The 15,451-nt window shown below is 42.6% G+C and overlaps 1 protein-coding gene across 1 annotated transcript in view; it reads left to right on the top strand.

Annotated features, from left to right (window-relative positions):
• The window catches only part of TMEM255A (transmembrane protein 255A), a 96,979-nt gene that overhangs the window by 34,263 nt on the left and 47,265 nt on the right, over window positions 1–15,451 (top strand). Inside the window, exons 2-3 of the mRNA XM_068249618.1 lie at window positions 7,248–7,390; window positions 9,558–9,620. Coding sequence (XP_068105719.1) covers window positions 7,248–7,390; window positions 9,558–9,620 — 206 coding nt within the window. The remainder of the gene's footprint in view (window positions 1–7,247; window positions 7,391–9,557; window positions 9,621–15,451) is intronic.

Below are 15,451 nucleotides of genomic sequence, written 5' to 3'. Positions count from 1 at the left end.
TCACAGAGCAGCTGTATTTGTACTGACATTAGATTACACACAGGTGCACTCTATTTAGTAATTAGCACTCATCAGGCAATGTCTATGGGCAACTGACTGCACTCAGACCAAAGGGGGCTGAATAATTACGCACACCCCACTTTGCAGTTATTGATTTGTAAAAAAATGTTTGGAATCATGTATGATTTTCGTTCCACTTCTCACGTGTACACCACTTTGTATTGGTCTTTGACGTGAAAGTCCAATAAAATTGATTCATGTTTGTGGCAGTAATGTGACAAAATGTGGAAAACTTCAAGGGGGCCGAATACTTTTGCAAGCCACTGTATTTATTTCTTTTTAAAAAATACCAGTTGCCTAGCAGTCCTTCCGCTCTTTCTGGTCAGTAGGTTTTAAAGGGATCCAGAGCAGTAACAATACATGGAATCGCTACTTACCAGGGGCTTTCTCCAGCCCACCGTAGGTCGGGAGGTCCCCCGGCATCCTCCTGGCTCTTCTCCCGGTCCCTCCGCTGCATACAGCACCGGCAACACCTGGGCCGGGTGTTGGACTGCCACTTCCGTATCTCGGTCTCTTTGCGTCATCATGCCGGCTGCTTCGCATCATCACGGCGGCCGGCTTGACAGTACTGCGCATGCCCGGGTGTCACCGGTGCTGTATGCAGCCGAGGGACCGGGAGAGGAGCCAGTAGGATGCTGGGGGACCTCCCGACCTACGGTGGGCTGGAAAAAGCCCCTGGTAAGTAGCGATTCCATTTATTTTTACTACTCGGGGTTCTTTAACCACTCTGCGATCATCTAACGCAGGATGGCGGCTGCAGAGTGTCTCTCTTGTTCCTCCACCACGCATGGGTGTGTGATCTTGCGATGCGCAAGATTAGCAGGGAACGAGCGCTTGCACGTGTTCACAGCAGGAGGAGAGAGGAGACGGCCATGAACAGCCTGCCAGCCACGATTGGAGCTGGCAGACTGGCAGGGGGACAAAGAACGGCAATTTTCTTTTGTACAGCGATGCGATCTAGCGCAGCGCTGTACAGAGGACAGCTCTGTCACTGAGCTGTCCCCAGGAGAGGCACACAAACTGATCCCTCTCATAGGCTGATGCTCGGATCTCATAGACATCTGATCTGCATGCTTGTTCAGGGTCTATGGCTTAAAGTATTAGAGGCAGTGGATCAGCAGTAGAGCCTGGCAATATCCATTATTCAAAGGGAAACATGCGTGCACTCTTAAGCTATGAGCGATCATTGTGATTGCTGCACGATGGGCTGTAGCGCAACTGCAATACTTCACTAGCACGGCCGCTACTATGTTAATTAAGGTATTAGTGGCCATGCTAGTAATGTATCAAGTATGATACAGCCCGTTATGCGCCAATTGCAATGATCATGCGTAACTTAAGGACCAGGGACTTCTGAATACAAAACAGGGCTCACCAACAGACTCACCGCTACTGCAGATAGCGCTGCTCTCCCACCGCTGAAGTACACTCGCAATGCTGTATGATAGCAGAGCTCCATGAGCTGGTCAGGAATTTATTTCATTAGCTCCTGACCCTGTGATCACTCTGTGAGCCAATGCAGTGGGCATGTGCGGTATTTTAAATCTATGCCCTGGCAGGGATAATAGGTCACAAACAGGGCGTAGATTTCAATTAGCCAAGGTCCAGAAGAGGTTAAGCAAAATAGAAGAAGAGTTCTAGCAAATACAAAAGACTTTAGAATAACTAAATAAACCATTGGTTCTTCAATAACAGGTTTCCCACCAGCCCAAAGAGGTCTCATGCCTACCATCAGTGGACATGTTGCTTTATGGAGGTGGTTTCCGATTTTTTACCTCATAAACCATCCCATAACCCCTTGCAAGGCACCTACAATTTGCCGACAGTTATAGGGTTAGTAGTAACTAGAGCAACCCTATGTTTTATTGCCAATGACTCTTGAGTTAATATAAAGTCAGCAAAAAAAAAAAAATTGGCCCCCTAAAAATTTACAAATATTCTCTAGCAAGGCTTATTTCTTTCCTTTGGTTCCTTTCTGGTGGGCTGAATGGTGTGTAGACAGTTTTACTGCACACTATCTATGTACACTGAGTCGCCAAAAAATTAAGAGACACCATCTAATAACGAGTTGGTCTACCTTTAGCTCTGATCACAGTCAAAATTCTTCTTGGCATGGAATCAACAAGATGATGATACTGTTGCTATGGAATGTTGGCCCATGCTGCCATAATGGCAGCTTTAAATTGGGTCAGATTGAATGGTGGTGTTTCCAATCTTTGAATTGATCTTCGGACTTTGTCCCACAAGTGCTAAATAGGATTGAGGTTAGGGGACTGAGCTGGCCATAGGGCAAACTCTGAGTGATGTTCCTCAAAGCAATTTGAGATCAATCGTGCATGGTGGCAAGGTCCCAAAACAGGTGCATTTTTCTGTGAGAAAAGCACTCTTGATGGCCTCTTGCTGCTAAAGCCCATCCTTTGCAAAGTCAGTTTTGAAGTGCATTGGGATAGGTTTTGTGATGCATTTGTGTTGAATTCAGCTTGTTGCCTTTCTGTTGCTGCGGACTATGCGTGCTACTTGCCTTTCACCGCTCTTGTTCGCCAGCCATTTTCTATCAGAATACTCCTTTTTCGCTTGAAGTTTTTTGCTCAACTGCCACTCTCTAAACACCCGAGATTCTATTGGGCAAGAAAATCCTAAAAGAGTCATTGTTTCAGAGAAGCTAGCATCAGCTCTTCTTGTACCGACGATCATCCCTCATTCAAAGTCACTTAAATATTTTGTCTTTGCCCATTTTGACTATAACTTCCATGATAACTACCTCTCTTGATGCTAAGTGTTCCTTATATAAGCAACTCAGTGTTGTTACATCATTCTACGTCACTGTTGGACTGGTTTACCTTTAAGGGCCCGTTTCCACTGTAGCGTTACGAAATCGCCGGCGAATCACCGCAGGCAAATCGCATGCGGGTGCGATTCCGCATGCGTTTTTTGCCGCGATTTCGCATGCGATTTCGCATAGGTAAGGCTGTATGCGATTTTAACCATGTCACTGCCTGTGTGAATTAACATGGGTACCTATGCGAAATCGCATGCGAAATCGCGGCAAAAAACGCATGGGGAAAACGCATGCGATTTCCCTATTAAATACATTGTGTGCGATTCGCCTGCATTCCACACGCAGGCGAATTCTGAGGCCCCTACCCTGCAGATTTTTTCTGCACAGAAAAACGTGCGGGGAAACGCACAAGTGGAAACAGTCCCATCCACTTCTACTGACTGTGCGGATCCGCATGCGTTGCCCGCATGCGGATTCGCGATAGTGGAAACGGGCCCTAAATAATGGGTGTCTCTCATTTTTTGGCCACTCTGTGTAGTTTAATTTGACTTTAGTGTTATATTTTTCTACTGCCTTCATATATAGGTAATACACTTATCAGTATAGGATTTAAGTCCCCCTATTAAAATCCTGCATTCCCCCAATATATATTTTTGTACAATACAATACAATAACATTTGTAAAGCACTTTTATTCCATAGGACTCAAAGCGCATTGTATAGATGCAGAGAGATGTTGCAAGTACTGTGGTACTTTTCAGCACTTTTCAGGTACATGTTTAAGAATTAATTTTGTTATTTTGCTAACTCAGACAGTATGCACTTTATTCTGATGATAAATTACAACCAATCATTACAGATATAAACTGTTTACGTAGCCTGAATATTTGATGACTTGGTAATTAACTAAAAGCAGATAATGCTGTATGCCAGATTTTATATTGGTATAACAGCTCAGATACATTATTTTAATTGTTTAATGCATTTTTTGATGCTCAGTAGTTGGAGTTATATATATATTTATTGGCTAAATTAATAAAATATACGGTATTTTTATCATATGTTTACTGTTGTATCCTGGAGGTTCCGGGGATGGGGGGTGGGCTCAGTTGTCCTTTTGTACATTCCCTTACGAAGTTTCATGCTAGGTACACACCATACAATTTTCTGGTAGATTTGACCTGCCAGATTGATTATTTACAATCTGAATTTCGATAGTTTTTTTCGATTTTCCGATTGATTTTTTAATAGTTTTTTTCAAATTTTTTTTATCGATTTTAGTTCAGTTCTATGATAATTGATAAAAAAAGTTGTAAAAAATTGAAAAATCGATCGAAATTCAGATCGGACATGTTGGAAATAATAGATCTGGCAGGTTAATCTGCCATAAAATTGTATGGTGTGTACCTAGCATCAGATACTATCTTAACCCCCTAATATACAGCTGTCAATATTGTTGTCTTGCTTTTTGGGCATAATGCTGGAATTGATGATCTGTACTGTATATGTGTTAGTGAAACGTAAGACTACTTTACAGTGCTTTCACAATAATATTGGGTTCTTTTCTGTTCACTACAAAATATTATTGAGGTTCGCCATACAGTGATGTGGGGCTGAACTTGTCTGGAGAAGTAGAAGGGCAATAAGGCTGCATAGCAACAACCTTACCTTGATACTTTCCACCTTCTGGAGCTCTTTGGGAGCACCTCTGCCGTGTACTTCCCTATGCATGTTTACAATGATGTAATTGTGCGTGTACACATGGAAAGTGCCAAGTCGAGGCTTCCTGGACACATCAACCGCCACAGTGCAGTGCAAATGCATAAAGAGAACAGGCTGGGTGGGTGATCATGGAGGGTGGATGGGGCATGTGTGTTATCTGCAATATGTGACTACAGTAATGCACTATGTAGAGCTTTTCTGTTTAGCTTTTCAGATATGAAGAGGAGCGCTGTCACAACATTTTCTACAAGTTTACATGGGTTTGTGGTAGCGAATACTCACTGCTAATTTTGGATTCTGACTTTTTTCGCTGTAAAAGGCAGGCGCAGTTTGCTCAAAGACTTTACAAACAGTAACGGATAGAATCTTAAAAAACGTTTTAGTTAAATACGATAGATATGTTCAGTATTTTTGTAAACGTTATTCATCATGGATGCATTTTGTAAACTTAAATCATCATGAGCGCAGTTTGAAAACGTTAATAATCTCAGGCGCCCCTTTTTCCTGTTCAGTGCCCAAAAGACATTTATCATCGGAGTGAATGGCGGTGCCCTTTTTGTCCACTTGCCTCATGCGCCCAAATTTCCTGTCACTGGGGTAACATTGTTCTGGCAGTGTGACACCAAGGCAATGGGGAAATGACATTAAGGTTCTTGGAGTATGGAATGGGGGGTTGTGAAGGGAGGGTAAAGCAGCTTGAAGTGACTTAGGATCCATGCTGTTTGCCTGGAGGGTGAGGTCATGTGACCTCGTGTGTTGTAGACCCTTGAAGAGGTGTAGGGGGAAATTAGGTTGGTGGGAAGTGGGTTCAGTATTAGGTTGGGGAGGAGGGAATCATTGGTTGTAACAAAAAAAAAAAAAAAAAAAAGTGAAAAACGAACTTGAAATAACATTGCAACTTACATTGCTGGCTAGAATTGCAGAGGCTGTTTTGTTTTGAAAATCTTCTGACAACTGTCAGGTATAGCAGTATTACCTCACCAGCGGAGAGTACTGCGGCCGCCGCTTCCGCGTCTGGCGTCGCCCCAGCGGCGGCCGCATCCTCTCAGTCATCTTGCACAGCCCCTGGCAGGACAGGTCTCTCCTCTGCACATCAGATTAGGTCAGCACGCTCGGGGGCGGGCGGCAGGACCTTTATAATCTGAGGAGACGGGTCAGCTGATCTTGCAGTCATCTGACACCAACTTGCCAATCACACGCTGCTGATTGGTCCAGCCCTCTGGGCGGGCGGTTTGAGTTTGCTTTCTGTATTTAAGCTGGGAGATGTCATTTGCTCATTGTCTGTTGTTGCGAATACTTCGTGTTAGCGCTCAGACCTTAGATAGTTCCGGTGTGCTTTGATCCGGGAGGAAACCGGGGATTTCACACAGAGATAGGAATTGTTTGATAGCTATAATTATAATTGATATTTTTGTCTTTATGTGTATGAACCTTGCCTGAACTCTCGACTATCCTTTTGCCTTGTGATTCTGTGCTTCTGCCCATCTGATCTTGTTGCCGACTTTTTCTGAACTCCACTTTGATTCTACCTGCCGATTCCGTACCTTGTCTTGCCCGTCTGTTGCCTACCTGATCTGTCCGACTACTCTCTCTCCCCAGTGGACCCTCGCCACTGGTGAGGTTACCGCTGTGGTTCTATCTGTAACCTCCATCGCCACTGGTGAGGTTACCGCTGAGGATCTATCAGAAAATTACTGTTTGCACCAATCACTACACTTTGTGCAATAAAGCTAGTGACTTTGTCATGTCTTACACGCCATTTGCTAACTATTTCTGTATTATTGGTGATTCTGCAGATCACCATATAATCAGATATAGTATCTGTATTATTGGTGATACTGCAGATCACCACATAATTGGAAACCTGTTATCCTGCTGACACTATTGTTACAACAACAGAATGAAATGTAATTCTACCAGTGACCACAGAGACAGCCTGTATATAGTAATATGAATCACAACAAATAAGCAGGATTCTGCTATGGAGTTTATCTGCTCTTCCCTTGTGAATTTTTAGAGTACACACAGGAACTTGGGGAAACTATAGAGGCTGCACTTAATGCTAAGCAGTTCTGAGGTGAAGGAGCGAATGGGACCACACAGCTTTCTTTGGTAAGGGAGGTTTTTGTATATCAGCAGGCTGTGGGTTTCTGGACTTCTTTGGTCATCCTAGAAAAAAGTAAAAATATGCAAAGTAAGCTTTAGGTGCCTGCACTACATCCATATATGCAGCATAGAACACCAGGAAAACGTATGTCGCTATACAAAAGTTAAAATGACAGAGTCACTGTAAGGCTATGTTCACAGTGATGTGTTGCTATGCAACAGGTGCTTTGTAACACGGCGTACCGCACTGCAATGCACCGCCTATGGGAAGTTCACAGTGTGGGGGCAGCATTGTGGTATAATGGTTTGCGACATTGCAACCCACTTCATGCAGTGCATTACCGCTAAACGTGCACATTAACAGTAAGGGTGAAGCATACTTTACAGACACTGTATACTTCACTGTACCTGACGCAATGCGCGCATAACATGTGGTGTCACTATTCCGATCTATTTTGCTGTCCCGATCTGTTGCACTGTCCCAATCTGTTGTCACGGGACGCAACGGCCAATGTGAATGTGGCCCAAGTGATATAGAAATGCTGATTTTCTAACATATTCAAATTACTTTTTTTTCACAGGTTCTTTTAACAGAAGACGGCGGAATTCCGTATTTGTCACAGTCTCCCTCTTTATTGTCTCCAGCTTAATTTTAACAGTGGGCCTGGCAGCAACCACTAGAACCGAAAATGTCACAGTCGGAGGCTACTATCCTGGTGTCATTGTAAGTCCAAATATTACATACAGTGTATGTTATTCTGGAAATATTTATGTTGTCTACAGGTTGTAATACAATTGTGATTTCCATCAGGTACATATCTAAATATACCCCCTGCAAACAGTAAGCAGAGCAAACAAATGTTACCTTTTTGTGTTAAACAAGGCTTCTGCTGCCAAACATTCTGTAGCCATGTGACTTGAAGCAGCCCAGTTGAAGAAGTTGTGCTTAGCATCACATTGCTCTTTAGACTGCATGAGCATAGTGATCAGACAGAGCTATCAACAGGTCTGAAAGTGTGTGCTATAGTAAAAAGCAAACTTGATTTGATATTTCAAAAGGGAATTATTTAACATAAGCTAATCAAGGAGCTACCGTAATTCACAAAAATGTGTAAGTATTTACTGAGTATTTATCTGAGTAAGAAAAATGCATGTGTCTTTATATAGGATTTAAACAAAACGCCAAATAAAAATGATTCAAGCGTAAGTGATCTGACATATGGTACATATAATAATAACAACAAGTTTACTTGGACTTAGTCTTTTTTTCATTGCAAGGCATAATAAACCCTGTGCTTTTTGTATGCCAATAAGGATGCCAGACTGCAGTTAAAAACAAACATGGCTTTCCTAAGAAGAAAACATAAGTCCAAACTATTATTTTCTGGCTGAATAAACAATATTGATAAGTGCTGAAAGTTTAAAAGCTAAATATTTTTGTTGTTGGGAGCTGGATGAACCATATTCTTATGTCACAATGACATGAACTGCTGTTTACACTTCAGAGTTAAAATATAACCCCTTAAATTGGAAATGGGAATATAAGAGACTAGATAAATTCTGCATATCGTTGCTATATGGACCCTGCCAAAGGCTTACAATCTAAAGGGGACACACTTGATAGGGCTGCGGAATAGGTGCTTGGCTGAGAGAGTTAAAGGAAATGTCAGGAAAAAAACAAACAAAAAAAACCAGATTTACTTACCTGGGGCTTCTTCCAGCCCCTGAAAGCTTATGTGTCCCTCGCTGCAGCTCTGCTTTCAGTAGGTCGCCCTGGTCCCCTCCAGCAAGGTCGGTGGCTACTGCGCTTGTGTTCTGCGGTCCACTACTGTGGTCATAGTCCCGTCGCCAGAAGCATTCTGCTCAGGCGCAGTACTTCTGTGCCTGTGCAGAACACTACTGTGGATGGTAGTGTGCTGGCCTTCTGCCATTGTGTGATGCCACCGTATGTCAAATTATAATAACTTGTGGTGCCCATTCAGCTGCTTGTAATTGCAACTGAAAGACTTTCACGGAGGGCAACTGGGAGACTGAACTGCTCGCCAAGTGCACAGTTCAGGCTCCTGTGCGAAAGGGACTTTACTTACTTAGCCTTAAGGCTGCTTTTCTAAAATAATTACCTGAGCCCTGGTGGGAGCACTTCACTTCTCTACACTAGGGCCGGACTTCTGGAAATATAAAGGGAGATGAACACAGCTCTGGCTGCCTTCAGCTCTGCTACTCCACTACTGAGATACTTGCTGCTCTGACAGGAAATATAATCATTTGTCAGCTGAGAGGAAACATACACATATACACGAATCACTACTGCCTGCTACACACTATGCAATTTCCCATCAGATCAATAAGTCAAAATTATATTTTTTATAAAAGTGATTGAAAAATTGGTCAGAAAAACAATCAGAAATCAGATTTGAGCTGTTGGAAATTATCGATTCGACCCATCAGTTTGACAGGAAATTGCATTGTGTGTACCAGGAATAAAACCGGCTTTTTATCCTGCAAACCAGTGATTGCTAGTCAGGATGTTGGACAGAATGATATTGGGTGGAGGGTGGGGGCAGTTGATGGCAGCGGGCCTTGTTGGAAAGTACAAATCCGACCCTGCTCTGCACTGAAGTTTCAGGTGTTCTTCCCATCCCTGCATACTGGATGTACATTGATATACTGACAGACTTTGCAATATCTCGTAGAAGGATGTCATTATGTTCCTTTTCACCCTAGAGCTCTGCAGAGCAAAGTCAGATTCCAGAACGTCATAAATGCCTTTCCAGATATCAAAGCTCACTAAATTCAAGTAAAATTCAATCATAAAAGTTTTGTGTACCCATTATAATTGTCTCTTCTTATGTAAATTTTCTTTCTAATACAAGTGTCTTTTTCCCCTTCAGCTTGGGTTTGGTTCCATTCTTGGAATAATTGGATCCAATTTAATAGAGAACAAAAGACAGATGGTAAGTTAAAGGAAAAACAAACAAACAAACAAAAAACAACAAAAGTGATACAGGGAAGAAGCCTAGCTGGGCACTGAAAACAGCAATGCATTTATGTTACTACTGTTATGAGAAGTGTTTTATATGATGTAAGTTTTGGAAAGGAATGTGAACTTATCTTATGCATGTTGTGTATGTTGAGATTTTTTAGGGTAGCCATACATGATACTATCAAATTGTTACAATTTTTACAATTATTTAATAACATCACTGTTAGAGGAGCCCGTGATGATATATAACTAGTAGTTGTTATGTAAATGAGAAGTGTAATGTCTTACCTTCTCAGAAAAACAAGCCGTTAGAAGTGCCTGCAAAATTTGGTTATGAGTATGGGCGCCTAAAAATAAGCTATTTTTGGCGTTCATACTCGTGACCGAATTTTTGAAGGTACTTGTATTGACCTGAGTAAGCGGGCAAAGACTCGTAAAATGCATTGTCTGTTTTATGTGCATGAATAAATGTATCTTTTCCATAACTGATGGTTTGTTCTTCTGAAAAGGTAAAACGTTACACTTTTTTAGTATTTTTAGTATAGCCCGTACCCTAAGGGGTTCCTAGTAACGCGGGCCTTGGTGTCCTCAGAACTTATACAGAAAAGCAACTGACCAGCATCTGCACCAACAGACCTGGGATACCAAGCTGGGAGGGTTATTTTTCCCTAGGTTCTAACAACAGTGGTTGCAAGTTCTTGCACCCCACCCTTGTGAGTATATTTCTTACACACCTGTTCTCACATATCTCCCTTTGTCTAATTTTTTTGCATCATTGGGTTTTTGGCCTCGCTCATCCAACAGAAACTTGGAGGTTATGGGTAACCATCAGGGATCGACCCTTTTCCACCATTTAATAAAATTTGACTCTATAGAAAAATCAAATTAATCTTTTCATCCCTATAACGAATTTTTATTACATTTGTAGAAAATTTGACAAAATGCCTGATAAGGCACAGTAGGAAATTCTGTTTGCTTGATCCATGTAAACTGATCTTATGGAAAGAACATGAAAAATCCATGTTTGGCTAATTTTCAACAAGAATTTGCTTCAATGGAGTTTGCCATGGAGCTGTCTTATGGAAGGTGCCATGGCCTGACTCACAGTTCCAGACGTGCTTCTTTGTGATCCTGAAAGGGTGCTACAATGTACATGCAGCATATAAAGATACACACAGATGGCAGATTTACATCTTTAGAGCAACAATAAGGCCTCTTTCCCACCAGGACGTTGCGTTTTAGGGGACGTTATAGGTCGCATAACGTGCCCCTAACGCAACGCCTGGTGGTGTTGGAGGAGGACGCTACCTAGAGCTGCGTTATGCAGCTCTTGGTGCGCCTTTTTTGTGCTATGCGATGCGGAGACCACGTGATCCGCATCACGTTGTCCCGCCAGCCAATAGCTGCACAGAGCGGCCGCTCCAGGAAGTAAACACTGCACGTCACACAGTGCAGTGAATATTAGGTAGCCATGTGGCTGGCCACGGAGGAGGAGGGGAGACCTCCTCCTCCAACATTACTGAGCATGTGCAAACAGTCTAACGCGGCTTAGCCGCGTATAACGTACTGCATGCAGTACTTTCACTTGATGTGCAGCGTTACAATGTAACGCAACATGGGCACTGTGAACAGCCCATTGATTTTTTATTACTGTGCGGTGGGCTGCATTACAGGCTGCTCTAACGTGCGCCTGTAATGTCCTACTGTGAAAGCAGCCTAAGGGCTCTTTCACACTCGGACGTTGCGTTGCAGGGGACGTTAAGGTCGCCTAACGTTCCCCTAACGCAACGCATGGTGGTGCTAAAGGTGGACGCTACATAGAGCCAAAAGGGCTCTTTCACACTTGGACGTTGCGTTGCAGGGGACGTTAAGATCGCATAACGTTCCCCTAAGGCAACGCATGGTGGTGCTAAAGGTGGACGCTACATAGAGCCGCATTATGCGGCTCTTGGTGCGCCGTTTTCGTTCGATAGCGATAGAACAAAAATGGTGCATGCGTCAAAAGACTGTGGAGACCACGTGATCGGAACACTCCGCATCATGTGGTCCCGCCAGCCAATAAGTGGCTGCTCCAGGAAGTAAACACTGCAGTGCAGTGAATATTAATTAGCCATGTGGCTATGCACAATAGCGAACTCTCCCCTCCTCCTCTCCTGCACTCAAAAAACAAAAAAAGAACATTACTGAGCATGTGCAAACAGTGTAACGCGGCTACAACCGCGTATAACGCACAGCATGCTGCACTTTCATTGAACGTGCAGCGTTACACTGTAACGCAACGTGGGCTCTGTGAACAGCCCATTGATTTTTCATTACTGTGAGTCGGGCTGCGTTACAGGCTGCTCTAACGTGCGCCTGTAACGTCCCACTGTAAAAGCAGCATAAAGAAGATGATTCGTGATCATCTGGTGTAATCACTTAATGTCTTTACAGCTTCCCCCCACGGATCTCATGATGGAAATAACAAGTGACAATCACAATGCCGTTTTTTCCCCCTTCCTCTGTCCATATGCAGTAGAATCTTGTTATAGTAAATGCTGATATAAAAAACCTCTCTCTATAGTAAACTCAGTGCCCAAGTCCCGACCATGGCTCTGTATGAATATACAATGTATGACGAATCCTGATATAGTAAACTATTTGACCAGGCACCTTGAACTTTTACTGTAACGGCTGTAATGGAAAGGCTGCTAACCTATAGCTGAGCAATATGCATGTACATCAATCGCTCCTAAAGCTGTTGCTTAGAGCAAGGCTTTTCAACCTTTCCATTAACTGTACCACTTTTATCGCCTGAAACATTTCAAGTACCATGAGTGTGCCTGCTCAGTAGATCTGACCTGATCAGGCTCGGCTGTTTTCACCGGAGCCCGAGGGGAGAGCCGCTACTGTGCATGCGCTCACGCCGACAAGGACATCTTCAGGGGTCTGTGCTGTGCTGGAGTGCCGCAGTGAAGAGACAACCAGGCGAACAGTGCACAGTGATGGCATATACACTTCAACCACAGGAAGTGAGCAGAGATGTCACTTCCTGTATTTCAAGAATACTCACCATCACTGTGCACCATTCGCCTGGCTATCTCCACACCGCTGATCTGAGGTCTAATGTAAGCCGTAGGGCAGTACAGCAAGGAGTGAGCGACGGGTAGAGAACTTTGTGGAGGCAGAATGGGACCAGGACAAGTGGCAGATGGGCAATTTAGTGGCAAGCAAACTTGGAGTTTACCACCTGGTCAACGGCAAAGTACCACTGGTGGTACGCGTACCACAGGTTGAAAAGCCCTGGCTTAGAATTTTCAACCACAATCATTCTGAATGACATATATTGCTCGCCTGTACCCAGCATAAAGTACCTATGAACTGAGAGAGGGTTTGCATTGCTTCTAGTATGGTTTTGTGCGCAGTGCTGTGACATATGTCACATCACCATCCTTTCCCTGCAATGGCAATGGGGGTCCCTGCACTACTCAGCTGAAATATTTGACTGATAAGAACATTAAATATGGGCAGGGAGGAAGTGACAGTTATCCTCCTCTGTTGTCACTAGGAACACCCATTTCTCCCCACCCCCTCATGCTGTTATTGTTGATAACCTGTTTACAAAAAAAAAAAAACCACAGCGTAACTCGCCTACTCCGGGTTCCCTTCGCTGTTTTTTCCATCCTGTCAGCTCTCCTTTTCCACCGCAGTGTCCTCTCATAAATGCCAGCATTTTCACAGCAATGGCGCTGACCCAGAACTCAGTGCCATTGCACTTCCAGGTCAGCGCCATTGCTGTGAAAATGCTGGCATTTATGACTGCTGGAGAATGGGAGAGCTGACAGGACAGAAAGTACAGGGAAGGGAACCCGGAGTAGGTGAGTTATGCTGTGGGTTTTATTTTTTTAAAACAAATTATCAACAACAGGCTGCAGGCTGTCCTGTTAATTCTTTACCTCTAATAATTTTAACAATAGGCCCTGAACAAGCATGCAGAAGTCTGACAGATTAGCCGCATGCTTGTTTCAGGTGTGTGATTCAGACCCTCATGAAGCCAGAAAGATCAGCAGGATGCCAGGCAACTGGTATTGTTTAAATGGAAATAAATATGGCAGCCTCCATATCCCTCTCAGTTCAGGTGTGTAATCCTCATCCTAAGGCTAGTTGCACACTAAAACGTTGTGTTGCCCATTCTGGAAAACAGGATTGCAACACAGTAGAGGGTATGCAATGCATTCAGTGAAGCATACAGCACATAAATATGCTTCACTGCACACTGTCTGGTAACACACAGCATGCGTTGCATTTTTCTAACAGGATCGGCCGCACCACTAATGCGCAGATATGAACTAATGGTACATTAGAATAGAATCACGTTTTCTATGCTATTGTATTGACGATTGCAATGTAATACAACATGTCAGTGTAAACGTGTCCTTAATCCGTTATCACAATGATATACTCTTCAGTCAAACACTGCTGGTGATTTACATTTACTTGCTACTGAGAACTGATATTCAGCATAGAGGCCTGCTTTGGGGTTATTTGCAAACTTTCACCTGCTGGTCAGAGATCTGAAACCATGACCTTTTGATTCGACCTGAATACACAACCTGTAAAAACTGACATTTATATATCACTAAGTTTGCAGGTCATGAGTCCTTATCTCTGACTTGTGAGTTTTTAGACATAATTCAGGCCTCAACTCAACACTGATTATTGAATTGAAAGGTACTGGGGGTGGAGGTGCCCAAAAATAGATAATGTAATGAAACAAAAAAAAAAATATTGTGGAGGGAGGTGTCTGTACCACTCCAGATGGAAGAACTCAAACCACAGGGTTAATGTAAAAAGTTTAAATTATTTATTCAGCACGATTAAAAGGACAAGACGTTTCACGGGTCTCAGCCCGCTTCTTCAGGTCAATACAAGAGCCTTTAACCACTGAAGCACTTAACATTCTCGTCCAGATAGGCTGCACGCACTCCTGCCACCGGCCGTTAGCCCAGCAATCAATGAATGGGAAGAAAAACCGACAGCCTCTTATCAGAGGCTGCAGTTTTTTGAGTTAAAAAAAGTTTCCTGTCCTCCTAATGCTTCTTGGAAGAGTGATCGTACGCTTCCAGGACTTTTTGACTGTAAATAGTAAAACTACACCACATCCATTTTTTATTAAATAAATACATTTTTTTACATTTAAAATTAGCTGTTTCCCTCCCACACCAAAAATTACCCAAATAAAATTTTTAATAAAAAAAAAAATTACAATTAAGAAACAAAAACAAAAACATAAATAGCTACCTAAGGGTCTGAACTTTTTAAATATGCATGTCAAAGGAATATATTAATATAATTTTTTTAATTATGGGCCTGTAAATAGTGATGGACGCAAATTGAAAAAATGCACCTTTATTTCCAAATAAAATATCGGTGCCACACATTGTGATAGGGACATAATTTAAATGGTGTAATGAGCGGGACAAATGAGCAAATAAAATACATGGGTTTAAAATACGGTAGCATGTATTCATTTCAAAGTATAATGGCCAAAAACGGAGAAATAATGATTTTTTTTTTCCATTTCTTTCTTAATATTCCTGTTAAAATGGATTTAGAATAAATTAATTCTTAGCAAAATGTATCACCCAAAAGAAGTCTAAATAGTGGCGGAAAAAACAAGATATAGATCAATTCATTGTGATGAGTAGTGATAAAGTTATTGGCAAATGAATGGGAGGTGAAAGTTGCTCAGATGCAAAAAAAACCAAAACAACAACCGTGTGGGCTTAAGTGGTTAAAATATGGTCACAAGCATGGATTCCA

The sequence above is a fragment of the Hyperolius riggenbachi genome, chromosome 8 (genome assembly GCF_040937935.1).
Source record: "Hyperolius riggenbachi isolate aHypRig1 chromosome 8, aHypRig1.pri, whole genome shotgun sequence".
Classification (NCBI taxonomy): domain Eukaryota; kingdom Metazoa; phylum Chordata; class Amphibia; order Anura; family Hyperoliidae; genus Hyperolius; species Hyperolius riggenbachi.
This window is presented reverse-complemented; position numbering and strand designations above follow the sequence as displayed.